General features: G+C 39.1%; 1 protein-coding gene across 3 annotated transcripts in view; it reads left to right on the top strand.

The window, feature by feature from the left end:
• The window catches only part of PLCB4 (phospholipase C beta 4), a 217,360-nt gene that overhangs the window by 129,038 nt on the left and 61,130 nt on the right, over positions 1 to 27,192 (top strand). For 2 of the 3 annotated variants that reach the window (XM_075496915.1, XM_075496914.1), the window contains 7 exons: positions 9,901 to 9,980; positions 10,542 to 10,595; positions 16,041 to 16,122; positions 17,249 to 17,349; positions 18,100 to 18,157; positions 23,031 to 23,139; positions 26,756 to 26,966. In XM_075496915.1, coding sequence (XP_075353030.1) covers positions 9,901 to 9,980; positions 10,542 to 10,595; positions 16,041 to 16,122; positions 17,249 to 17,349; positions 18,100 to 18,157; positions 23,031 to 23,139; positions 26,756 to 26,966 — 695 coding nt within the window. The remainder of the gene's footprint in view (positions 1 to 9,900; positions 9,981 to 10,541; positions 10,596 to 16,040; positions 16,123 to 17,248; positions 17,350 to 18,099; positions 18,158 to 23,030; positions 23,140 to 26,755; positions 26,967 to 27,192) is intronic. The other variant, XM_075496916.1, reaches the window with a different exon arrangement.

Here is a 27,192-nt window from a genome sequence, read left to right as displayed (position 1 = left end):
GTGTGTGGGAGTTAAAAAAAAAAAAAAGGAGAGCTCCTCAGCAGTACTCGATTGTGTTTCCTGAGTAAGGGAGCCTGCTTGACTGATTGAAATACCTGTTTTAATGTCTGCTACCGCACTCTGCGAAGGACAGCAAACATCCATTTGGAGCATTCTGTAACATGTCTGTGTGCCACGGTGAAAGGAAATAGTGACTTTATCAGCCTCTGCGTGCATGGTGATTTATCAAAAGTAGACACTGAGACCATTAAATATAGGACACAGCATTCCCTCAGCTGTTTAGTGTCTCTGTGTGGGGCTTGTACAGCAGACTGTGTGACAATTATGCAGTGGATCTGTAACACACAGGGATGCTGAAGGGAAGTGAGTGCAATTGCTTTCATTTTCCTGGTGGGGGGAGCTCAGCCCTCCAAAATTTTGTTCAGCGATAACCTAATTGTATTGTGTGGTTCATATTATTTGAAAAGACAAAAGCAGGAAAGAAAATTCTCTACAGTTAAGGGGATTCCAGTGTACCCAGGTTCTTTTCTGTTTCCCGTTGACATGGAACAGTCTTAAGAAAACAATGGTGCTTTTTTACACGTCATCTTTCCTGAGAGCTTAAGATTGCAGTTCACAATGCAAGTTCTGTGGCTCCACCAAGGCCTGGTACTCAATCTGTCTGCTGTAAACTGCTCTGAGAACCTTGATCCAGAGTACTGATAGTATGCTACTAGCTTAGATACAGAGATTCAAGGGATTTTAAAAATACACATTTTTTGCTTTTCTTTTCTGATTGTATGGACTTACGGTGTATTATAATCTGTTTTGCCCGTGAGATAAACATTGAATAGTGATCAGTAGCACACACCTGCTAAATCCCCTCCTTTAAAACTGAGTATCTGTTTGCTGAATGCAGGATCACTACATCCCTTGGCAGACCTGGTTGATTTTTCATTGCTTTGGATCCATACATCTTTAAACACTGGCAGTACTGAGTAAGCTCCATGATAGGAGAAATACTTGTATAACTTACATGGGTACACTAAATTGATTTTACTGTGCATATTTTCAGCAGGCTTTCAGGGAAATAACATGCCACATTTATGTTTTGAAAACATTTAAGAAGCAAAGAAAAGGAGATGCTGGCAGCATTCACTTTTATACTTAACCCAACAGTGTCTCTGATTTATTCTGAAAACAGAAAGGTGGAGTTAAGTTTCTTAGCCACCTTAGATCTCAATAAACTGTATTAGACTAACTGGTTTGTGAGGAGTGTGTTGGTCAGTTACATAGACTGTCACAACAGGTGCGCTAATTACACTGTCTAAAAGATCTACTGCTTCATTAACCGCCAAGATGCTTACCAAAATTGGTGTGTCATGCTGCGGTCCGCTTGTGGGTAGGCTCTGAGAGGCTCATAAATGTGAGTCCTGCGTTTGGGAGTCTTTCCACCAAAATATATAGCCAGAACTTGTCAACAATGGTGATCCACCTGATCTGATATGTTTGAGGCACAAAGGAGAGGGTAAAGTAGATCAAGCCAAAAACAATGGAGAGCTTTCTAAGTTGCCTTCACTGGGTTTATGGGCATATGGGAAATAATTTGGCCTGTACTGTACTGGCCTTTTGTATATGGTAAGTACATCAACTTGCTACTATACTTTTGTGCTAAAATAAAATTTTCTAGGAGTTACCTGCACATAGAGCTCTTCCTGCTTAATCCTTCCTGTTGTGTTCGTGAGACGACATCTTCTTCTGGGACATGGTAAATCTCTTCTAGAAGAAGCGAGTCTTTACATGGCATGAAGTAGCTATGCAGCTACTAACTGCAGTTTAAAATAGGCTTTGATTTAATCCATGTTCAAAAGTAAGCCCCCCTTGTGAAATGACAGAGGCAAGAGTTTGGAGAAAAAGAGGCAATGACTGTAGCTTAAGCAGCCCAGATATGTGTAAGGGATGCATCTGTAGTGGTTTCTGCTGTTTCCCCCCTGTTGCCATGACGAAGGCAAGCATTACTTGCTGTAGATCTTTTGTCCCTTCCTCAGATAGACCAAGGTCAGGATTGGTTGGCACCTGATTGGGATACTTTAAAACAAGGGAATTTGGTGACAGATCCAAATACAAAAGCCCAGAACCTTTCTGCCCAGAAAGAGGGCAAAAAGGTATCCTGCTTCTGTAGATAATAATTTCTAATTGGAAAAGAAGTAATTGTTACTCACTGATGGCTGGGTTGTAATGGAACTGAGTAACCATGACAAAGAAGAAAATAAATGCAAGTTCCTGGCTTCTTCAGGCTACCCACGTAAGGAGTGGTATCGGTATCAGTGGGAAGCAGATTCTGCTGGGTCCCATAGGACAGGATGGCAGAGTGTGGGGGCAGTCCCTTAGGGGTGCCCCAACTATGGCAGGTGGGCATGCACAGAGCTGCCACCTGCTGTGGGCAGTGCTGAACCCTCCACCCGCTCCAGGCAGGGCTCGTCGCAGGCTGTCCGTTGTGATCTGTCATCATCTCTGCACTGGGGCAGCCCCACGGTCCTTTGCCTCTTGTGGTGATGTGCTCAGCAGGTCTGGCCAAATCATCACTGAGCTCCAAGTATAGCTATTCCAACAACAAGAGTGCGTTATTATCTCTCCACTTGTCTCCAAGCTCCAACTCTGGTATTTACATTCTATCTACTTAAATTTTATTGGTGTTTTCAGCTGAGAAATTGGTTTTCATTTCCACTCTTAAAACAACCACAAAATAGGGTGTACTCTGTCTCTGATTGCAAGCAGCTGTCATGGTCCACTCCTAAAGCAACTCCACTGTGGTAGTAGAGAGTGACTGTAAAAGGTGGAATTTAAAATCTAATGTTTGGAATCCTGATTAAATCAGGTTATATAAGTTACTGTGACCTAAAATTAAAATACACACACACACACACATATATTAGAAGTGTGAGCGTACGTGTTTATTTTTCTTTTTTACTTCCCAGATGGAATTTCTGTTACCTAGTAATCCGATAATCTGCTTTCCTCAATCTAGGACATTTGAAAAGGCCAGTGAGTATCTGGGGGCAAATTTCCTTAGTGCAGAAATGATGTCATGCTGATGTGAGGCCTTAGGGCATGGCATGCAGGCTGCCTACCCAAAGTTGGTGTAAGTCCAATAAAGCTGTTGCAGTTCAGCAACCCAAAATCTGGACTTCTTGTCTTCTTTGCTCATCCACTTTGGCAATGCATTAAGGAGTTTAACTTAAAAGATTAACCTAAGTCAAGTCAGCTCTTTTTGCATTCTTTAATATTACTGCATACCAGGAGTAAATTTGTCCTGACAGCTGTTCTTTCCCCGATCCAGCTGCGTTGTTGGGAAGGACCATCTTTTCAGCTGTTAGTTTTTCTGCCCTTCTGCCAGAAAGTACTGTTCCCGGTGCCCTGCTGGCAGAGGACTTTATGTGAACTTCATTAGGGGTGAACACTCCTAATTCACTTCAAGGAAGAGCCACAGGGTTAAGCTCACATCACCTATTTAGGAGCAAAGCTCACACTGACGGTGGGTAGGGATGGGAGCAGCCACCGGGGAGACAGGTTGAGAAGGAGAGTGGAGTAACCTTTTATACTGGCATAGCTGGATTTGATAGAAAATAGATATTTTCTACAGGTGTGTTACTCACTGAGACAGTGAATCACACATTAATGGCTAACCTGTGAGGCACCAGAATGAACAGCACGTGCTGAAATGCTTTATTACTCATACACTGACAAACAACGTAAAGGTAAAACGCAAGCTTTATCATACAGCTAATAATACGGTGTTGAAGATGACTGCAGTTGAAGGCATTTCATTTTGACATTCTTAAACTTTTCAGCTTTTCAGTTGGAGTAGTATTTCTTATTTTTAAGTTTATTTCTTTTTTTTTAAAATGGTTGAATGGACCACCATGGTTTTGGTAGGATGAAGCACTTCAAGCTGATCGGTTGTGTTGCTGTTTCTACTATATGGCTCTTTTTGACTCTCAAAAAAGTTCTGTTTCAGCTAACCCTGATTTTTTTTTCCATGAAACGAGCTGTTAATTATTTGCCCAAATCATATTGCTATGAGGGCAACTAGAAGGTAGCAGACAATTCCCACAGGAATATCCCACAGTCACATTACAGAAGAGTTCTGTTTTCCCATAGCTTTGGTTTGTTTTGACGTTTCAAAGCAAAACTTTCCAAGAAACCTGCAGAACATACTTGAACTAAAAGTCTACTGCTGTTCTCTGTGTCCCGTTATGTTAGTATGTGGCTTATATCTCATAACCTACATGATAAACATTTCTAAACTATAACTGTCTTAAATATATGAGCGCTGCTTACATGTTCAGGTAGCCCTGTGCCAAGTCCATAATACCATGTTCTCTAGAGAAGTCTTCATATCCTAGCTAGTCTGCAGTTAAGTGTCTGTGATTTCCATGTGCTTGCTTTTCTGCTTTTTCATGTTCTTTCTTGGCTATGCTACTTGAGTTATCAGTAAATTGAAAACTTCAGCCCTGGTTCTCTGTAGCCAGGAGGTCGATTTCACTGTGTAAAGCTCCACTGTGTTTGTCTTAGTCTATATACAAAAGCAGCCAAAGTGAGTTTTCCAGCCGCTTTCAGAGTAGACCCCTCCAATGCTGGAAAAGTCATTCTGGGGTGGAAAGCGCTGTTGAAGGGTGGAAGCAGTCTGGACACATCAGGCAACTCCCAATATAGAGTGTTCGTGTGAGCCTCAGCTTTCCAGATTAAATACCTGAAAGTTGGAAGAGTCCCTTTTATCTTTGTAACAGAATTTTCACAGCAATATCCTGCAAGTCTGTGCTGCAGTTGGTCACGTAGGGGATAGGTTTTACTAGTCACTAGTCTAGTCTAGGCTCCTTGCTTTTGCTGTCTCATACGTTAGAGATATGGTAATTTTCATAGAACAGAAATTACTTCTAAGACAACTGCGTTGAGAGAAGAGGGACATCTACTGGTCACAGCATCGCTGAATGAGGACAGAGTACCAGGGAGTCCTGCCAGGCCATGTCTGTCTTGGTAAGAGTTGGGAAACATGGTTCTATTCTCCGTAGGTTTCCTGAACCTTCAAGCTATCAAGCCCTTGACTCTGACAGCCAGTCACAGGCACTGAATACCAAAATCAGAGGGCAGTGCCTCCTTGCCTCCCCAGCATTCCCAATGCTTGAATTAAGTAGAGTGCAACTGTGGAGAGACTGCACTGAAAAAGTGAAGGTGAAATCATCTTAAGAGGTCTGGATAATACTGACCTCATCTATAAATAAGCCATGGATGACCTTGTCTAGAATTTCATGAGCTGTAGGTTACAGTTATTTTTAGCCTTTCATAATTTTTGCCCTTTTTAACCCTCCTAAATGAGAGGTCAATGGCTAAAAGAGAGCTGAGAGGTCAAACTTATCTGTGCGCCCTGCCACTGTGGCCTGTGTTTCATCGATGAACCCCAGCTAACGCAAGGTCACTAAGTGCCTCGGAAGCATTTGAGTACTACAGCAAAATCTGAGAGAGTGCTTCTTCGATCAATTTTTCTTGCACCTTCTTCTTACGAGATATTTGATGATGTTGGATCTTGTTAGAGAAAAACAACACAGTCTGCTTATTCCAGCCTGCAGTGTACTTAGATTTGGACCTGTTGTGTCAGCCTAAGGATCTGTGTTTAAGGTGTACTTGTCTCTGGTTTTGTTTCTTTTCATGGTTGTTGTTTCTCTAGGATTAGATAGCAGGGCCCAGATTCCTCTTTTATATGAATCTGGAATAATTCTTGGTAGATAAGAGAGCCATATGGGAGTTACATTGACAGATTAAAAGTACTGAGCCATATTTTCAAAATCAGAAAATACTTAGCACTAGCATCAGTAAGAATCAAATGTATCCTGTATTTCTATCAAAAACATTTTGTAACTCTACTTTCCGTAAGACCCAAGTGAAGTGTTTCCTATCTACCTCATTTCAGAATTTCATCTTGTTATAGGATTTTCCCTCTTTGGAGAGGTAATGATTTGGAAATGCTGAGCACAGAAGAAGAGAATTGAGGATCTTTATCCCTGTGTTGCGGTTTAACGCCAGCTGGCAACTAAGCCCCACCCAGCCGCTTGCTCACTCCCCCCTGGTGCGATGGGGGAGAGAATCAGAAGCCTAAAAGTGAGAAAACTCGTGGGTTGAGATAAAGACAGTTTAATAGGTAAAGCAAAAGCTGCGCATGCAAGCAAAGCAAACCAAGGAATTCATTCACCGCTTCCCATGAGCAGGCAGGTGTTCAGCCATCTCCAGGAAAGCAGGGCTCCGTCACGCGTAACGGTTACTTGGGGAGACACACGCCATCACTCCGAACGTCCCCCCCTTCCTTCTTCTTCCCCAGCTTTGCATGCTGAGCATGACGCCATATGGTGTGGAATGTCCCTTTGGTCAGTTGGGGTCAGTTGTCCCGGCTGTGTCCCCTCCCAGCTTCTTGTGCCCCTCCAGCCTCCTCCTCACGGGTGGGGTGGGGTGAGAGGCAGAAAAGGCCTTGACCTTGTGTCAGCACTGCTCAGCAGGAACAAAAACATCCCTGTGTTATCAACACTGTGTCCAGCACAAATCCAAAACATAGCCCCATACTAGCTACTGTGAAGAAAATTAACTCTATCCCAGCCAAAACCAGCACACTCTGTTTACTTACACAGGTTTACATGTCTTTCAGCTTCATTTGTAAAATAAGGAGTGCTTATTTTACATACAAGCAAGGCTGCTGCTATATTCTTCATAGTGTGTTAGCTGAGAAAAATCTGAGCTCTTCTTTCATCCCTCCCACAAGGTCATCAAACAAGTGTACGTTAAATCTGGGAATGGTTTGTTGTCAGGAAAGCAATATATTGCCAGCTTGACATTAGTCAGAGTATTCAGGCTTTGAGTATTTTGTGAATATCTGTGCACTGGATTACAGTGCCTTAAAAGTGATTATGAAGATAGTTGTTATTTGGAGACTGTTCTGGCTCAGAAGGACAAAGAGTCTGAACGTGTTGCACTGAGCCTGTATATTAATTTATGGATGAGGAATTTTTTTCATCTTACGTCATTTTGCTTCTATGCATGTTCACAATCCAGAAGCATTTTTTTTCCCTCAGCTCTCTTATTCCCAGTTAACTTGGGGCCAGCTGATAACCGTGGGGAATATTTGATGAAATGCTCCAGAAACTGCTTTAGCCCCAAACTGAAGTAGAAGCAGCCAGATGCTACATTGTAGTGCAGCTGTGTGGTGTGGAACAGATAGGCAAATGTGTCTCTTGAAATGCCACGTCTTGCCCAGGGGACATCGTGCCAATGTAGAGATGATTCATAGATGGACAGAGACTCTTCGGTTACTCCCTTGCTTGGTGCCAGCAGAGAGGTGATGCTTTTGTGGTTTATCGCAGTGTTTGGCTGTAGTTCTGTGCTCTTTTGGTGTAAGAGAATGCACTTCCCGATTTGACATCTCTACCAGGAAAGGGCATTATAATTGAAAAAAGATTAGGGAGTCCTCTAAAGTGGGAATCATCAGGACAATTCTGCAAAGAAATTACTTGGCAAGTGGTTAGTGTATTGATTTCTCTCTATACTTGTTTTTTTCCTAGCAGTGTTGCTTTTTGGCAGCTGTTCTTGATGTACAGAAGTAACTTCAGAACTGAGTGCTGGGTAACCTTACTTTTAAATATTAGATTTTGTTATATCTGGTGTAGTTGCAGTCCGTTGCCTTCAAATCAGAATGGATCTCTGTGTGTTTAATTCCTGTGGACATGGTGACATTGCCAGTACTGCACCAATGGCGTTTTTTAGCAGAAAAAATGGGAATTTTGAAAGACTGAAGCTTATTCACAACGTGCATTTTGCATAATTTAATTTTGCAAGGGTTTTTTGTTTGTAGTGCATATGCGATTTTACTTTATGGGTCAGTGTTGAAAGGCTGAGGAGCTTTTAAGGGATTACAGACTAATCCAGATCATACGAGGATAAATTTTTGTATAGCTGTGACAGTATTAATGCAGCAGTAATGTTACATTTTATGGTTTTTAAAAAAAAAAAAACCCACAAAGAAACAAACTTAGATAGTTGGTGATAGTTGAATGATGATAGTTGAATTTTGACAATTGTAGGAGATCGAAATATACATAAGACTTGTTCAGGCATTTATCCTGAAATTATCACAAACACTATTCCTATATCATCTTAGGTGAGGGAACATTTGTAGGGAAAGATAAGTGTTCCCTAAGTCTGTCAGTGGCTTCCGGTTATATCAGTTCTAACAAATAACATTATCTCTCCCCATGAACCTTGCTTTCTTTATATACTTAGACAGAACATCCATACTATGGCTACTAAGTAATCTTATTCTTGCAGTTGGGAAAAAAGAAATGGGAGGGCAGACTGTTATTGGTGGTTGTTTTCAAGCACAAAACCACACCTGAGAAAATCCCAAATATTAGCTCTTCTCATAAGTCAGACTTCTATTTTCAAATGATTCTCAGACACACACTTATTCTATTTGTATGCATATTTTATGCAATACTTCTTAAAAAGGATAATTCAAAAAGGAATATTTAAATATTAATAAATGTCTTAATAAATGGCTACTTTTCCTAAAGCGAAATAGATTTATAAGGTCCATTTTTAAGGGAGTCTGATTAACAATTCCTTGTTTAAAAAGAAGTTTGTGATGTGCTTGTAATGTGTCATGAGTACAGGGGTCTGCTTAAGTGTAGTTTATCAGCTGAATTGACACCTTAGACCTTGTTTTAGCCCATAGGGATTTACTGCCTGCAGTTTACAATATGCCATTTTCCAAAGATGTTAGTATTCCTCCTATATAAATGATGATTTTTTTCATCTGTTTTGCAGATGTACAGCAATCATTCATGAAAAGAAAAATATACTCATCTGTATCTCTTTAGAAGTGTCAAATTCTGGATCCTGCCCAAGTCAGTTCAAGTTACATGCACAGAATTTGGCCAGAAGCAAGAAGCTTCTTTATTCATAAGGTTAATGTTAAGCAGTGGACCAAATCCCATCTCAGTTCCACCAGTGTAAATTATCTGTTGAGTAATCCTAGCATTACAATAGTATAATTGAGATCGAACTTGGCTTGTAGTGCTGTCATTTCTTTTCTCTTCCTGTAGCTTTATCCTGCCAGGATTCTTGCTGAAATCGATGAGTGTTCATGTTAGGACCTAATCCTTAAGCTTCTTCTATACGGTACTGCAAAGTCTAGGTACAAGCTAGTAGAAAAATATATCCATAAAAAGGAATTACATAAGTAAGTGCTGTAGTGCTGCTGTTGGCTGAAAGTCATCCCACTGATTACTGGAATGTTTTGCTTCTTAAGGACGAAAGAAGAAAGCAAGCAGGATTTGAATATGGAAGGGGGTGTTAGATGAGGTCAGAGTCACAGAACAATTGTTGTGCCTCCCTGTGGTTTGCTCTAGCTTATTAACATTTTGTTTCATTCCTTTTCTAAAACTGGACCAGTTAAATATGTCATCACATATTGTATAATGTTGTTTAGTAATAGCTAATATTGCCAGCCGCAACTGAAAGGGAGGCATCTGTTTATACAGGCTATAAATAGAAGGCTGCTTAAATCAATCAATGGACCGCTTGCCTTTGCTGGCAATAAACTGTTTTAATAGCACCACTGATGCTACATATAGTACTTGGAAGAATGGAAAGCAGCACAATCACTTTGTTTAGTGAAGGATGAAACAGTAATGGGTAAAATGTGGCTGGACTTTTCCGTGGTGTTATAGGCTGTGAAGTGGGCAGTTTTTTTCCTCAACTCAGGTTATTAATATTATCCATCGCTGCAAGGAAGAAGAGTCTTCTCCCAACACAAACTTTCTTACTCTTTCCCTCCGTAGTTTTCCTAATTTGGTGTTTCTGTATTTTCGTGTTTTTCAGCAATGGGTAGAAGGGCTTGGATCCATCATACATAACTTTAGAGCTAACAATGTCAGTCCAATGACATGTCTCAAGAAACAGTAAGTTACTTTTTTTCCTCTCCTTTCTCCTTCATTTTTCTGTCCTTGTATTTTCCTTCTTGGAATTAAAAAAAAAAAAAAATTGTTTTTCATAGTTCAACATTTGCAATCACGAAACAGTGTAATAAAGAAAATGGTGATAAATTAGTTTAGGGTTTATCTTTCATTGTGACCAGAAGAGGTCTCAAGTCTATATCTGGTACCTGCCCAGGAGAAATTATAAGAGATTTTATAACTGCTCATTTGATTTATTGATATTGTATGTTTTAATTATTGTCTGGTTTGTTCTTTCATTGATGCATATGCAAACAAAACCCCATGAGTCTTTCTTGTTTTCACGCTCGTGTTAATTGATGTACTGATTCTTTTGGGGTGCTTTTTGCCTTTACAGTTACAGAAGTGCTCTGCCTCAGGCACTAAAAGGTTACAGAAAAATGTTTTTATTACAGAACCATTATTTGTTTGTATTCATTTCACAGACATAGCAATAATCTAAATATAAGTGTCTAGATCCCAATTTTAATAAATAGTATTTTTAAAATGTTTCATTCTTAATTTCAGCTGGATGAAGCTGGCCTTTCTAACAAACACAAATGGGAAAATTCCAGTTCGGAGGTAAGCACAATTGGGAATTCAAGTTTTTATCAGGTACTGGTTGTATAATGTTGATAAAATTCTGTGGCTTAGTAATGAAATATAATACCGATTTTATTACTAATACATACGTAAAAATAAGTACAGAACTCGACATACTTAGTTGAGTTCCATATCTTCTTGATAAGCTAGGCAGGACTTCTTATCAGCCTAGTAATTTTTTTCTTAGTCTATTGTAACGAAGACATGAGTGCTTGTAATTGTTTTCAAAGTCTCTAAAAGCATCAGTTTTCTCAGCTAAAACTCCTCAAACTCTGAGATGGGTTTTTCCATTGCAAAACTTCATAAAATACTTATCAAAAGAACCATAAAAACTTGCAGGCCAGTTAAGTAGAGGACAAAAAGGTACGTTTTAAAATGTAGTTCCTTTTTTAAAAGAGACAGATATAGCTCTGCCAAAAATACTTCTGCTTTTATAGGAACCCCCAGGATAATATTTGGTTTTCTCCACATGGTAAATGAATCGTTGGGTTAGTTGTTGTCAGTAACAGAAAAGCTAGAACAGTGTAATAGTTAATGGCTGTACAGAAAGAAATACAAGTTACTGATTTTCAGTCCTCTCTGGCTAGGCAGTAATTCTCCCCCCTCCTGCTCTAGAAATTAATTCTTGCTGATACATTGAGCTTCTTTCCTCTTCATGCAGTATGTGAAAACCACACTTTTGGGGCATGCTGTTTTTTTCATAAATAGAAACTCACAGAAGGGAGCAAGAAGGAGGACTTTGTAAGATAAGCCTCACGGAACATTTTTTTCAAGGGAGAAAGAGAGGATTTTGCATCTGTAGAATCTGCAAAAAGACAAAGGGCCTGTCATGCTGCCTTCCAGGTTTCTTTAGTTTCATGACTCAGGTGACACCTTGACAGTGTTAAGGCTGCTTCACTGTATTAATCTTTCAACTTTCACATTGCCAAGCCCCAGCTTATTTCTCAAACTTGAACTAAACTGCCATGAGGCACCTTCTGTGCAGAAGTCCCATGAGGAATATCAGCTGAAGGGTAAAGATGAGGGAACAGTACCACAAGGGCAAATTCATTTTCAAAACTTTAGAGCTTTATGCTTGTGTTTGAACATAAGAGCTTTATTTCTCAGTATGAATTTATAGTGCACTGGCTTGTCTGAAACTGTTTCTGCCTTGAAATATTTTACCTTGCATTTAGCAAGGCATAAATTCTCTCCATTGTGCTACAGCACACTGATTTGCACATGCAGACAAGCCCGCATATTGCTGAAGAGAGTCCAGTCTACTGGCTCCAGTGTATTAAGTCATCCTGCCAGACCTGCAGTTTCAATTTGAGAGGACTGAAGTGGTCCCTTAAAGTTGAATCTTTTTTCTTAAAAATGTTTCCAGTTCCAAGAGCTTGTTTTTTCAAATTTGCACTATTTCCAGGTTGACATAAATCGGTCTCTAGCAGATTAATTCGTTGCAAAAGTAGTTTGCAGTATAAATTTGTAAGGGACCTACTGTTCCGTGCTGTGCAGGGGGAAGCTGAATCTTCTTTACACCTGGATGCTCCAAGGAATGTGCTGGTGAAATGTGGCACCTTTTTGGGGCTTGTCTGGGAAGCACAGTATCACCTGCTGAAAGGACTAGGAGAGATGTTAGTGAGAGGCTGGAGGAAAGGTGTGGAGGAGGAATGTGAATGAGGAGGGAAATATCAGTCCGCTCTGTAGACCTACATTGGAAAAGACGGTGAATCAGAGCCCTGATGGAGGATGGCAGTAGTAGCTGATGAGAGTAGCCTGATCCAGCAACAGCTTCTTATCCTGAAGTGGGACACAGGCACCCAGGTGTCTCAGCACTGGGCAGCCTGGGATGTGGGGGACTTAATTGCTTCCCTCCTCCTCCCACGAACACTTAGTGCACAGAAGGAGCGTGGAGAGATAAAAGAGGGAACAGAAGGAGGTAGATGCATAAGGAGAAGGATATGTGTATGAGGAAGGCAAGCCAGGAGGCACTGGGAAATGTGGGCAGAATGGCTCTGCTATGCAAGATGCACCAAGTTTCACTTTGTTTACCCAAGCCTCCCCCCAGGAACTCTTTACACTACTTTAAACCACTGATGCATCCCCTTCAACTGACCTCCAGATCGCTATGGTCAGCCCCTCCCATATACCTGTTTTTAAATGTTAGCTAGTCAGCCCTGCTTCATCAAACCTCTGCCTCCTTCTGCTGCTCAGGGACTCCTGTAGCAATTGCTGTAGCTCTGAGGATATGGATAGGAAGGTTATGCTCTCAGAAACAGAATACTCAGCAGATCTGTTAAGCTGTAGGAATGTGTATCACAAGATCACCTTTATTTCATTTTTACACAGAAGTGCAGTAAAACACTGAGAAAAAAAAATCTCACCTGGGAAATCAGAGCTCCTTGCATTTCTTCTCAGGTTTAAGACAGATTTCTGCAGCTAGCACATGGCCATAGGGAATGATGAACCTTGAGAAGGTGAAACTCCTTAGGCTGTCAGTGGTAAATGGCATAAATATTCCTGACTCCTCATTAGTACAGTTGGGGGTTGCAGAGTCATGAAGATTCTTCTCAACTACTTGTAGATTTTAATGTTTGACTCCGGGGCATATATCTATTACTATCAACCTGCGGTGTTCAGCAGGGAAGAAGTTCTGGCAGTTAGTACTGCGAAAACCTTAGGAGAGCACCAGATCTCTCTTTTGGGCTTTAGTAAATTTTAGCAGTCTGAGTCTAGAACTACATCCACAGATCTTACAAGAACAGGGCATTTGGTAACATATTTTGTATTTTCAGATTTTAACACTACTGTAAATGATGACTAAAAAGGCCAGCATTTGTTAGAAAAAAAAATTCTGCTTGTGTTCTGCAGCTTTCTGTTGGCAGAAAATGGATTTTCTACATGTGCAAGTTGCACCTGTTCAGCTAGAGCCTGTTTAGAAATTAGCTTTGCTCAATCTATGCTTATCCCTTGTATAACTACATTTAAAAGGATTTAAGCTAATTTAACTTCTAACTATGAAGATATTAAAAAAAAGCTAAACTATGACAAATGAGGCTTTAATATGTTTTACAGTAGTTTAATTAAGTTAATTTGAAATTATGCTTTTTTAGTAAATATGTTTTGTATCGATTACTCCAGAGTGGTTGGAAGAGGTCTGTTTCAATACTTAGATGATGGTTAGAAATCATAGTTTTAGATAATTTCTTGTACAGTGTAGGCAGTGGTACTTCCAGTTGTAGCCAAACTGATAAATGCAGTGGAGCCATGATAAAAGATTGATTTGAACAGTTTCTGTGTTGGCTTGATTTTTGAAGGAATGGTTGGAAAGTGGTGAAGGCCTGAAGTAACCAAGTCATTTAATCCATCAACAAGCACGATAGATTCATACCCCTCAGTCCCAGATTTGGGAAGTATTTTAAATATTTACGAGGAAGTACATTGACATGTTACCATAAAAAGCCCCAAACCACTGAGGAACATGAGGAATAAACACCTGTATATATCTGTCGAACCAGTAACTTGCCTGCATCTGAAGTAGCCCAGTTTTCTTCCAGGGCATACTCAAGGTGAATGTAAATCTGCTAGGATGAAGTCTCTTCTGATAGAGGGAAAAGTAGTTTTATTTACAATATCCTTAGCAAAATGAAAGTGTCGTGCTGTATTTTTACAATCTTTTCTGATTCATGCAAGCTTTTCTAGACTGCTGCTCTCATTACAAATTACTGTTATGTTTGCTGTCATCTCTGGTGAAATAAAAAATAGTTTGGCATCAAAAATAAGTTCTCTGCAGCCATGTTGGCTCACAGTTTCTGATTAATTACGTACGCCAATATTACACGTTTTACATGACATTTATTATTGTGGCCCGATTCATTAGAAAAGACATAGAACTTTTTACAGGGCTGGAGACAGGTTGTAAATTGTAGAGCTAACATTACTCTGTGTTTTAGAATTAGTAGAAAAATAGACGCCTGAGATTTTTTAAGAAACAAGTGCCTAAATTTAAACTCATTCTGTATTTTAGTGAAAACATCTCAGTACTTATCAGCTTTGGAAAATCAAATAACTTATTTAGGTGCCTAAACAGGGACATAGAAATCTAACTGTTATAAGAACCCAGTAAAAAAATTGGCCAAGATTTGTTAAAATACTATTTTATCATTTAGATCTTTCACTTCCTGATCTTAATTTTATTAGTATGAAAATATTTACATAGGCGGTTTAGAGTGTTTTGGAGAGTGAAACAACTGTGAATTGCTATGGCAACAAATAACAGCAACAGTTTGTTTCACATCTTTCACCATGTGAAATTATTTAGTATGCATGAGATTAACAAAAAGTCTCAGCAAATGTTTGACTCTCTTGATGATAAAGAACAACATATTCTCATCAGGTAACTACAGTCTTTCCAAATGTATAGCTTTTGTTAGCATTAGAAATAGATATTGGATACAGACTTCAGTTTTTGTCTACAGATTGAGACACAAAAATCAAGGGGTTGTGGGACACATCGTTTTAGCTTAGACCCTAAACAGAAGGAAGGAGAGCTGTCAAGATTGGATCTACTTTTCCAGAGTTAGAGGTTATTCAAACTCATCTCAAATGGAAACAGAAATAGACCAGACGCTTTCACATTAATCATACCAAATAGCTAAGCTTTAGTTGGATTTATTTAATTTCAGGTGAAACCAGTTTGTCAGTCTCATGCATGGTGAAATCACCCCTGTTTTGCAGAAGGAAGTGGATGTTACTCAGTTTGGTGGAAATATTTGAATGCCAGCTGAGACCTACTTATTTAAGTTGTGCATAGTATGTCTAGAACAGGGATATCCATAAGGTGAGGGAGCATTCAGAGGGAGGCGTGAGCACTGCAGCTGGTGAGCCAGCAGGGAATGAGATCAGACATGCACGTGGGAGTCTCTTGCTAGCAGCGACTGCTTGAAAAGGAAAGAGGAAGAAGCTGCCATTTGAAATGGTTCCTGCCTACCTTATGGGTGACCCGGGAGGCATAGATTAATGCTTGGAAAGGAAGGAAAGTCACCACAACCAGGAATGGCTGGAGGCATGAGTCTCCTCACTTGTAGAATCGGCTACTTTTTAAACACAGTCATTTATCTATGCATAGAGTTGAAAAGAGCCAACAGAATAATGCTTTGCACGGCTCTGTATCCCAGTATATTGGAAAAAACTCCCTCTTTTGCTCTTTTTGCAGTCCATTATTTTGATATATTTTCTAATGGATAGCTTGCAGGCAGAGCACTGCTGCTCTGTGAAGCTTAGAGCACTTTTTCAACTCCACTATTACTTGGAAGAAGATGCTTACATTCATTAGTTTAAGCCAGAGGAAAATGTTGGCAGTAAAAGCAAGAGAGAGAGAACTGATTGTTTAAAAAGTGACTAACATTTCTCCTTTTGTTTCCCTACTCTTTTTTGTTTTAGCATTACCAGAACCTTTGCATCAGGTAAAACAGAAAAAGTGATCTTTCAGGCCCTTAAGGAATTAGGTCTTCCCAGTGGAAAGGTATTTAGTGGTTTTGAATAACTTTTTGTATACTAATAAATTGATGAATCATTCACATTCGTAGCTGTGATCTAAGTCATTTGCATCACATAAAAACATGCCTGTTGTTCATGAGTAACTTATTAATCACTGTAGGTTGTTTACTAAAACCAAATGTAATTAAATCTGTATGACATAGTGGTCCTTAAACCTCTTAGATGAGGCTTCCCATCTTTTCTGTTACAGACTACCTTTCATTCATTTATACAAAGTACATGAGCACAGAATACGCACGTAATACTTTTTTTGTTGCACGCTATCCTCTCAGTTGCATTTCTTGGACTCCTCCTGCTCTTTGCTCCCTTCCGTTGGAGACCTGCTGTGCAGCTCTGTCCCACTCACAGCAGGAGCCCCTGCCAGCAGCCCCAGAGAGGTGACAGCTGGTTACAGTTGCAGCTAGTTTTTTCAGCTTTACTCTCTGCCCAGTCTTTGATTTTGGAGACTCCAGCCCTTGGTTCTTGGCCTGACTGCAGCCTGTGAGGCTGGTGAGGGGCAGCCCTGCAGGCTCAGCAGCTTGCTGTCTCCAGCTGGGGAGAGAGGGCGTAGAAGGACATGAATCCCCAGCCGTAGCAGTGCCTGGCACCTGAGGTGAAATTTTTCCTCGCTGCCGCAGTTCTCATCTTGTTCAGAGGAGGACATGATGCTGAATGTGTTAGCCATGTGTTCCTTCCCTCATGGAAGTTTTACATGCCCCTGTATGAGGGCTGCTTTGCTTTTTAAAACCATTGCACCAAACCTGGGACTTTTCTCAATGTTCCTTAGCTTCAGTATCCTGAAGTTTGTACGCTATTTTAGACTTTTGGGGTTTTTTTTATCTTCACAAGAAAAATAAAGACTGTTTTCCAGTTCTGTGTTTATGTAGAATTAATGTTACTGTGAGGTCAGAATATAAGCACAGCAAACAGATCTGTGATAAAGATGAATTAAGAACTGTTTTCAGAAAATACAAAAGAAACTACTTAAGTATATACTAGGTAAAGAGCTAAAACAGTTCTCGGTTGCTTTTTCTGATATAAGATATGCTCTTGGGAAAAGAGCATATAAGCACTCTTTTGCTGGATAAATGAACCTTTGCATTTTGTTGCAGAATGATGAAATTGAGCCTGCAGCATTTACTTACGAGAAATTTTATGAGCTCACCCAAAAGATATGTCCCCGAACTGACATAGAGGACCTCTTTAAGAAGATGTAAGTTCAAAGTTAATATAATCTTGCTTTAAACTCATTTTGCTGTATTTTTAGTCCGTATCTAATAGTGACAGAATACTGTAAAGATTATCTAACCTTGGATCCTAGTAGCATCAGCAGTATTTTAAGACAAACTCAAGTCTATGTTTTTCCCCTTCCTTCCCTCTCAGATTGTTAACGTAAAAGTTCACTCTGTATTTTAGAGCAACTTTTACATGAGTCCTTCCCTCTCAGATTGTTAACGTAAAAGTTCACTCTGTATTTTAGAGCAACTTTTACATGAGTCCTTCCCTTTCAGATTGTTAACGTAAAAGTTCACTCTGTATTTTAGAGCAACTTTTACATGAGTTAGAGGAAGCACCTGGAACTTTTTTTTTTTTTTGCATTGGCTTTACTAACTACTGTAATTTTAACTTGCTCCTTTAGGTGATTAACACAGTATGTGAACTAATTAAATGAAATAAGAAATTTGAAGTTTAAAAAGTTTCTTCACTCAATTTATTCTCAGCTGGAGGACTTACATGTTGTTTTATGAAGTAATGTTTGTTAAGTTATAGGAAGTATGGGACATATACTGTGCCAAGCATAGACAGTTAGTATGTTTTCTGTGACTGTTCATTTTGAGATTATAGAGCTACTTCAGGTAGAAAAGTAGGTGGTTTTAAAAGTATCAACAATGTCAACATGTAAATCATACCTACTGTAGCATCGTATATGAAAACTTACGTTCTCTAATAAATTTCTTTTCAGCAATGGAGACAAAACTGATTATTTAACGGTAGACCAATTAGTGAGCTTTCTAAATGAAGTAAGCTTTTTCATACATTAACTACCATACAAGTCTGTCTGCAGTGGCTTGCTTCTTCCAGTCTTTCCATTGCATGAATCATGCCATTATTTGCTATGCTTTTGATCTGCTGATCTTTCCATTATGGTAACATCCAGGTGCAAAAATCAGCTCCAGCCTTGTATGTTGTGCTTTCTACATGTTGGCTTTGGAGATTGCATCTGTTGATTACTTGCTGTTGTATTATGTTGTGTGTTATGTATGTTTTATACATTTTATACTGTTACATTCAATGCAGTTTCAACTAAAACACACCCAGTATTTTATTATAAGCAATTACTTTACCTGTAGGCCACAGCTAAATATATCTGCTAATCCTGCTGAATAATAGAAAAAATGAAGTAGGCTTTTATAAACAGTGGTTTCATTCTTCTCGACAGTATTATTTCAATCTACTACAAATCTAAGAGCTAAGAGGATATTTTAAGAGTTTGTATATGATTTTTAAAATACTATGTGTGCAGAGTAAGAGGAAATATTTTTATTGCTGTATTTCCAGAATACAGTTGTTGGCAAGAGTATTTAGTATTTCTTAAAAACATCATGAGTGTGCGAAGTAGTTCAGTAAACAGCGTGGGGTTGGTTTTTTTTCTATTCGTAAAGCACAGTAAGTTGCAGAAGACTGACTCATTCAGAATTGCAATAATAAATGCACTATGTAGATTTGACAAGAACATACACAGGGAAAATAGGCACATTCTGCTTGGTTTTGTACCAGTAGATTCTTGTCATCTGGAACATGGATAGCTGCTTTACCTCTCTGCATGACCTTTTAGGGACTGGGTGCATTACCAAAAATCTCTCCATCTAAAATTATTTTACTAGTTATAAATCTATTTTATATATTTATATAGCTATATATAGTTATTTATATATCTGATACTGCTATATGAAGATTCAAGTAGTAAGTTCCCCACATACCAAATTTAGAATATAATTTTCTTTTTCAGCAGGGAATGCATGCCTTACTCTTCGCCAAACCTGAATTACATGTAGAAATAGTATTCAAAAAGAAAAGTAAGTGAGAAGATTAACAGCTTCAGGACTAATGGTTACATACTTGGGACCTTAGTTCCTATCCACATAGTTCTCTCTCTTAGCAAATTGGAGCACATGCTTGATCTTAACTACTGTGAGATGTTCTTTTGTCACAGCTATTTACAAAGTTCAATGTCTAAATGTTTGCAGGACTGGGGTCATAGCTAAGGCATGTCATTTTTGCTTCTGCATGGACGAGAGAAAGGATAACATTGTGATTTAAATTATAAATTATCCCCTTAAAGTACCCTAGCCCCCCCAATTCACTTGCAGTGATACATACACTTCAGTGCTTGAAGCACACCACCCTGTCTCCACCTTGAACCATGTTAGCTTCTAATTTTTTTTTGTGTTAATTCTTATTTTTCAGTAAATTACTACTTTATCATTATTTTTAAATTGATGTCTGTAATTGTTTTAGTTTAAAGTGTGCTTCCTTGAAGCCCAAACTTCTGAAGAAGAGCTGCCAGCAATTGTAAGAACTTCCTGGCTATCTCCAGTAACTGATTAAAAAATTAAAATTGAATTGTTGTGCTCTCAGTTTTCTATTGTTTTAGCAGCTCTTTTTACAGATTAGAAGCCTTTTTTATGGGCAGTATTGGAGAAAGATGCATCTTGTTGGCTACATTCTTACCGACACAACACATTTTGCAATTGGCAGTCTTGTAGTTGGCCCTTTAGTTGGTGACCAGAGCTGGGAAAAATTAGTCAAGTGGTTTTATGGAGTAGGACATTCATTCTGATGACTGAAAGTAATGCCTTTGGCTCTGTGCTGGAGGTCTTTTGGTCTCCAAATAGAGTTTAAAGTTTTGGTAATGATTTGAAAAGCAGTAAATGACCCAGAATCTCCCTCCTGAAGTGATCGTTTCTGTCCCCTTGACAGGTGGCCAACACTGCAATTAGCAGTGGTGTTTAATGCTGGAAAATATAAAAAGATTCTTATCATTATATAGGAGAGGGGAGTTACTTGGCAGAGCAATTCTTCATGAGAGTCTTTAACCTAAATTATTTTGAATTCAGTAACCTCCAAGGCATGCTGCAGAAGCTCTAAGTGTTATGGGTTTTTAAGGGAGCATGAGGATACATTACTGGGTATGAGTGGAGAGTGAGCTGCTTTCCTGGAGTTTTTCCAAACTGCTGTCTCTATTTGACCTTTAAATGTTGCTGGCTGACAGCTGATTTAATTGTGTATCAGTAGTAAAGCTTCTGGGAAGTTTTTAGAAATTTAATTATTGTCAGGCACGGAGTATTTTGTCTAGGTCTTCTTTTTTTAAAGTCAAATTTTGAAAAAAGAAAACGTAGTAGAAAAAGCACTGAAATCACTACTATTGAGATTTGCTCCTGCCATTCATTTGCAGCAATAAATTAATAAGCCAAGTAATGGTCAAAATGGAAATTCAGTAGTCTGACCAGGACTCATCCTTTCTCCTGGGAAGGAGGTATGAGGAGATCCTTTTCTATACCCCTCTCTCCCACTGCCCCCCTCTTTCCCACTTCCTCGCTCTTCCTCCCTCCCTCCCTTTGACTCGCTCCTCCTCCCTCCTTCCCACTCGCTCAGTTGCTCTATCTCCATCTGTTTTTCATCTCCACAAAAGGACACTCTTCTTACCACTGCACAGGACAAATTCAAGAGGCAAAATTGGTTCCAGCACATTATTAACTGCTGTGCATCTCAGTTTGTGTCCACTCAAAGAGGAGACTGGAGGCCACGTTGGGAAGGCTAAATGATCTTTCTCTCTTTGCAGAATCATACAGGCATGCTTTCTCCCCATGCTTTTAGATGGTTCACTCTCATATGGTTAAGAACGTCTAGTGTAAGGGTGTCCTGGCTAATATGGTAACTAGAACAAATGCAACTTTGTTGGACATACACAATTAGTCCTGGGGCATGTTGTCTTTCTAGGTGAAACTTCATGCTTTTAGTTTTGGTCAGCTTTTGCATTACAACTTTCCTGTGCCAACAAGCTCAGTAGTGCAGAACGTTTCCCCAGGAGACACTAGTAAGCATTCTTTCTTTTTTTTAAATAAAACTTCATCATTTGTCAATTTTGCTTTATTTTTTAAACTAAGTAAACATAAAGACATGGTTTTGTTCAAATGGAAGATTGATAATGAGCAATGATCATTGCTGCAAGAAAAATATTTTGCTCTTAGCTCCATCCAATAACTCTGGGACTCTTTCTCAAGAGGAGACTTTTTGCTTTATCCCATTTATTTTCTTCTGTTCGCTTATGACTAACTGTAGAAGAAAGAGAGTGGGGAAGAGCACTTTTCGTGAGTTAAGAACCTTCCCTACTATTTCTTACAATTTTTTTGAAGTGGTGTATTGTCACTAATGGTATAAAGCTTGTCATTTGTCACAGTGGACTGTACTGTTGCATGCCAGTGTTGTGTTGCTGTTGTGTGCTGCTTAGCAAGTTATGTCCTGCATCCATCTGCTCTCATACCATATTTCATCTGAGTTTTACTTAGATATCCAGACAGCCGATCTGTAGTGAATGAAACTGCTGTATTTTAGATGCTGCAAACTGTCAGTAGCGTTACTTGAAAGATCCCTCCTTAATTGCATGATTAAATTGGCATTGGTTGTAATTTCTTGGAATTAAGCACATGCACCAATGTGTTGGTTGTCAGAAAAGAGATAAAGTGCTTATTTTTGATTGGATATTGCTTTTTTTCATGAAAAAAATGTCCAAAAGCTTACACATAAGGAATTACAGCAAATGCTGATAGTGCTGTGCCAAGCCTTATCAACACCATCCTGTCCACTCCAAATTATTGATCACCAATATGGGGGTGGCCTGTTACATTTCTGAATTCTGCTTAAACTAAAGCTTGAAATCTGTGCACCTACTGGGGTAAAAGAGTCTTTTCACAGTCATATTTATTTCTTTGTTTTATTGCATCTGCTTACATGCCATTACTCCGTTCAATTCTGTTTTTAATTTTCTTTTAATGGAGAATCAGGCACACAGTGTGCAGCTCTAATTCAGCATGGAGAAAAACAAAAGTTACCTAGCATACTACTAAGTGAAAACTTAAAAACTCTGAGTTTTAGTAGTGTATTAGAAATCACTGCTAAATTGTATCTAAATATTACATATATTATGAAATCCTAATATTGTAAATAACTGTGGATTGACGAGATGATACTGCAAAGCTCTTTTAAGTTGTACATATTTCTTCTAAGAACCTATGCTGTTTTTTGAATAGTTAATAACACAATGTTTCCACGATTCACAAATAATCATCAGTTGTTGCATATTTCTAAACTCGGGTTTCAAATTCTGTATTTATAGTATAGCTTTATTTTACTTTTAATTTTTACTTTAGCTGTAGATATTGCTGAAGACATGCATTTTTGCAGAGGTGATTACAGTGCCATCAGTCAAGTCTGTCAGTTTACATGACCTGCAAAAAAGAGTAGGAAGAGAGAGAATTTACAAAGAAGAGAGATTTAGCTATTTATTTTCAACACTTCATTTGCACGTATTACCACGTGCAGTAATTACTTTCATGAACAAGCGAGAGTAAGACCAGTTATACGATTGCACTGGATTGGTTTTTTGAAATATTTTTATCATCAAACTGCCTAGGTTTCTTATGAAAGATAAGGTTCGTTTTCTGTCTAAACCTAAAGTGACTGTTGAATAGTCTGTAAGTTTTAGGGCTCTTTTTTTTTTTTTTTTTTTTTAAATGTCCACTTCTTTCTTTCTCATCTGCAGTAATGAAATGCTCTTGGATGATAGCCATGCACTATATTGTTTTGCTGAATTCCGTTGTTTTCTAACCTTAGCATCAACGAGATCCTCGGCTCAATGAAATTTTATTTCCCTTTTATGACACAAAAAGAGCAATGCAGATAATTGAGACATATGAGCCAGATGAAGACTTGAAGAGTAAAGGTAAATGTGGGAGGGAATTCAATATTCACTGGTTTTAGGCATTTGGGGAATTTGTTCTGAAGCATCCAAACTTTTAAAAGGGAGCTTACAATCCTTGTGGTCAGGGCGCAAGCACTTGTGTGGCCACCCACAGCAGGAAACTGATCTGCTGAAAAATATCTCCCCCTCAAAACCAGTGATTTTTTAGAAGGATTATTTCCCTGATCTAGTTTACAGTGTGGCTACAGACAGCCATCCTAATACAAAATGGGAGAGGCTAGGATTGAGTAAATGGGGAACAACATAGAGACTCCTTCTAGCAACATGGCAACATGCATGTGGCTATGGCCAAGGTCTCAGAGAGACTACAAAGCTGTACGGATATTGTGTAAAAATAAAAAATAAATTACCATGTGTGCCATTGGATATGCATCCACCTACTTATAATATAATCTGTATAGTGCTTGAGGGCAGCAGCCTAGCTTAGAACAGGGTGTTTTACATGGGTGCATCGAAAAATGTTCTCTCTTGAGCAAGAAGATTGCAGGAAGTGTCGCCAAGCCATTCTCGAACTGCTCGTGTCCTGAGCTGCCATGGGTGTTGGAGGTGTCAGTGGTTGAACTTGGCTCCCAGTTCTTCTCCATTCTGCTGAAATAGCTGTGTTGGGATCAGCCACAGAAATTTAAAATGTTGCTAGCCCCATCTGTCCTCCGTGCCCTTTTGCTGGAAGTTACTGTCATCATAGCATGCACAGGAGGAGACTGCAGCCTTGCAAAGCCCATAGACCTTCAGGCATCCTAACAGGAAGCCACTTTCACTAGACATTTAGGCTCACGTATCAAGCTAGCACTGGAGAAGCTGAATAGCTTTTACACATCCACTAGGACTGCCCCTGCTGATGAAGGATGTGCAAAGCAGACAACAGAAGGAAACAAGATCTTAAACTGCTTCAGTAAAGCCCAAGGCAGCTCTCACTCAGTGCTGCAGCTTTGTTGGGTTCCCTGTGTGCCTTTATGTTGCTTTATGATCACCGGCGTTGACACCAGCAATGCCTTCCACAGCAACATCTGCCCCTTTCACTTTCTTTGGCCAGTGGTTGAGAAGAGTTCACAGTTGTCTTCCTCAGTCTATAAACTTAAGGAATCCTTCCGTAGCTGCATGTGTAGCTTTCACCATTTCTTATAGTACTTCAGTCCTTTTGATCAAACTGCTAGAGGAAGAGCTTGTACTGTATATGCTACTCCAAACACTGCGTTGTACATTGGCTTAATAGATTGCTCTTTTAGTTCTGTGAAAGCATGGACTTTCCAGGAATCACGTGGGAGAGAGGGAGATATTTCTCTTGTTTAGGAGTAATTTATAAATGTTATGAGGATTTTCTACTGACAAGCAGTGTAGCTTATATCTCTTCCTCTCTACATGAAGTAGAATTCTCCCAGTATGAATTACTTGATTTTAGTCAACTCTATCCTTTTTTATTTTTTTTTTAAAGGCACTCTGTGATTCCTCTTGATGGAAGTGTATTTTACATATTTTCCAAAATGAGGAAGGTGTACTAATGTAGCTGCCACCTGTTTAGGATGGAAGATTTAAAAACATGTTTTATGAAGGTGGAAATTAATCTAGAACTGGAAAACAATGTTCAGTAATTTGCAAAGAAGAGGATTTTGCAAGCACCAAGCTGTAGCAAGGAAATGATACTGGCTTGTTCCTTTAGCCAATAATTGAATCTTATCTAATTATTTAGCTTCTTTCTTTGATTTATATTTCTAACAGGTTTTAAATAAATGTGGTAAACATCCTGCAGGGATAGGGTTATGGAGAGTAAGAACAGAACAACAGCAGTGTCCTCTTACAGTGTTCCTCCATTGATCATATTCACTGATGTGGATTTTATCCCAGTGCAATCAGGAGGACAGAGGGATGATTTCATATAATAACATGTTGAATCTTAGCATGTAAAGAAGGCAAGAATTTATCTCAGCAGGGGTTGTTCTCTGCAGTCTCTTTCCCCTTCTTCTTAGATATAACTTTGCTGTTAAGCTAAATAATTAAGCTGAACACCTTTTTTTGCTAAGTCATGTAGTTTAAGAAACAAGGCTGATGTACAACAAGGCAGTAGCAATAAGCAACTGACTCTTCCTCAGTTACATTTCAGTAACAGAAAGATAAGTAAAGCTGAACAAGTTAATGCTGTGCAGTTTAGTAACCAGAGTCTGCTCAGGAACACTACAAAAGCAAATTTTTCCACCTGATCAATGCATGTCAGAAATACAAAGGCCAGTCTGTTGAGCACATAGAGCTCTGTGAAGTTACTGAAGTCTCAGCCATTGTTTGTCTAGAACGCCTGCTCAGCTTTGACATTTTTCCACTAGATGGTACACTAGAAGTGCATATCATCTGAGATATATTATGCTGCTGCTTTTAAGTTCTCAATGATCAACAAAATAAAAACATTCTTAAAGTTGAAGATTCCATTTCGCCCCCTCTTTTCCCCCCTTCTTCCAAAAGTCAGAATCAGCTGAGAGGATTTGAATAAGATGTTCCAGAACAGTTCACCTCTGGCTGACACCAAGCACAGAAAATTTAAGCTCCAGTAGAGGATTTTTTCAGAAAGCGAGGAACAGAATGAAAAGCAGGATTACTGGAGTTCTCTGTATAAGAGAAAAGTTGCCTTAAACAAAATAAAAATAGGACTGCTGCAATCTGTGCCTTAACAACAGCTGAGTGTTCATACATGACTTTAGGGAAAGCAGTCTCCAAATCAGGGCCAGATAACTATTCTCTACAATGACTCCTTGTGAGTAACTCCTTCTTCCCTACCCCAAATCATTTTACAGTCTCTTTGCCACTTTAAAACTGATGTTGCAGTAGTGATTATTCTTACCTTGTTTTCATTAAAATTTATCCCTTGGTTTATATTTTTTATACTTTATGAAGCTTATAACAGCAGAGAAATAAAACTGTTATGAATTCTGTCCTCTGGACTACTGTACGTCCCATGTTAATTGTAGAAAATGGCTTGCTTTTCATTATAAAGGAATAAACCTGTATTTCAGACAGTAGACTTGAAAGTATCTTAGATTTTACTAACGCTTTGCAAATGAACACGTGCAAACGTTTTCAGGTACACCTCCACGTGTTTTTGTCAGTGGAGAACAGTCTCTGCACATGCTGCAAGCTGGTTAACAGCAATGTAGCACAGTCAGGGCAGGACTAAATATGAAAGAGGGGAGAAAAGTACCATAGAAGACTGGTACATGCAAGCTCACAATTTCTGGCTGACAAAGTCCCAGAGCTCAAAATTGTTTGGAGTATTCTGAGGAGATACTTACTTACCTTCTTCACATCGTCTTGATGCCTTAGGTCTACTATGGTGAGTGCTGGACATAGGATATTGAGCTAGGTGGGCACCTAATTTTTTTCTTTTGTTATCTCGGAACACAGTAGCAGATTTTGCACTAGGGACACAGTTGCTGGTCAGCCTGGACCATTGGAAGGGGAGAGCTTCTGTTTCCTTGCAGAAGCCTGTGTAAACATAGCTTTTGTGCTAGCGTTCCTGCTCTGTGAGACGGTTTGATTCCTGCCCACTATAAATTTCTAGTAGTAATTTGCCATGCTTTCTTCTTCCTTCTAGGTGTCATATCAAGTGATGGGTTTTGCAGATACTTGATGTCAGATGAAAATGCCCCAGTTTTCCTAGACCGTTTGGAATTATATCAAGAAATGGACCATCCTTTGGCTCATTATTTCATCAGTTCCTCTCACAATACATATTTAACAGGCAGGCAGTTTGGTGGCAAGTCTTCGGTGGAGATGTACAGACAAGTGCTTTTGGCTGGATGCAGGTTGGAAGCAGGGGATTAACAGCCTTTAATATTTGTGGATCTAATACTTTAAACCTACATAATATACCTTGGTGGTGATATATTGCATAATTGAATGTATAAATATATTTGCGTGGTAAATGAAAATATACATATTTAAGATACTGTTTTTCTCACAAAAAAACATTGAAAGGCAGTGGAATGTAGAAACTGATGTCAGGAGACAGGTTGTGAGAAAGATAACAGA

This window comes from Mycteria americana, chromosome 3 (genome assembly GCF_035582795.1).
Source record: "Mycteria americana isolate JAX WOST 10 ecotype Jacksonville Zoo and Gardens chromosome 3, USCA_MyAme_1.0, whole genome shotgun sequence".
NCBI lineage: Eukaryota > Metazoa > Chordata > Aves > Ciconiiformes > Ciconiidae > Mycteria > Mycteria americana.
The sequence above is the reverse complement of the archived record's forward strand: the minus strand, read 5'-3'. Positions and strand labels throughout refer to the sequence as shown.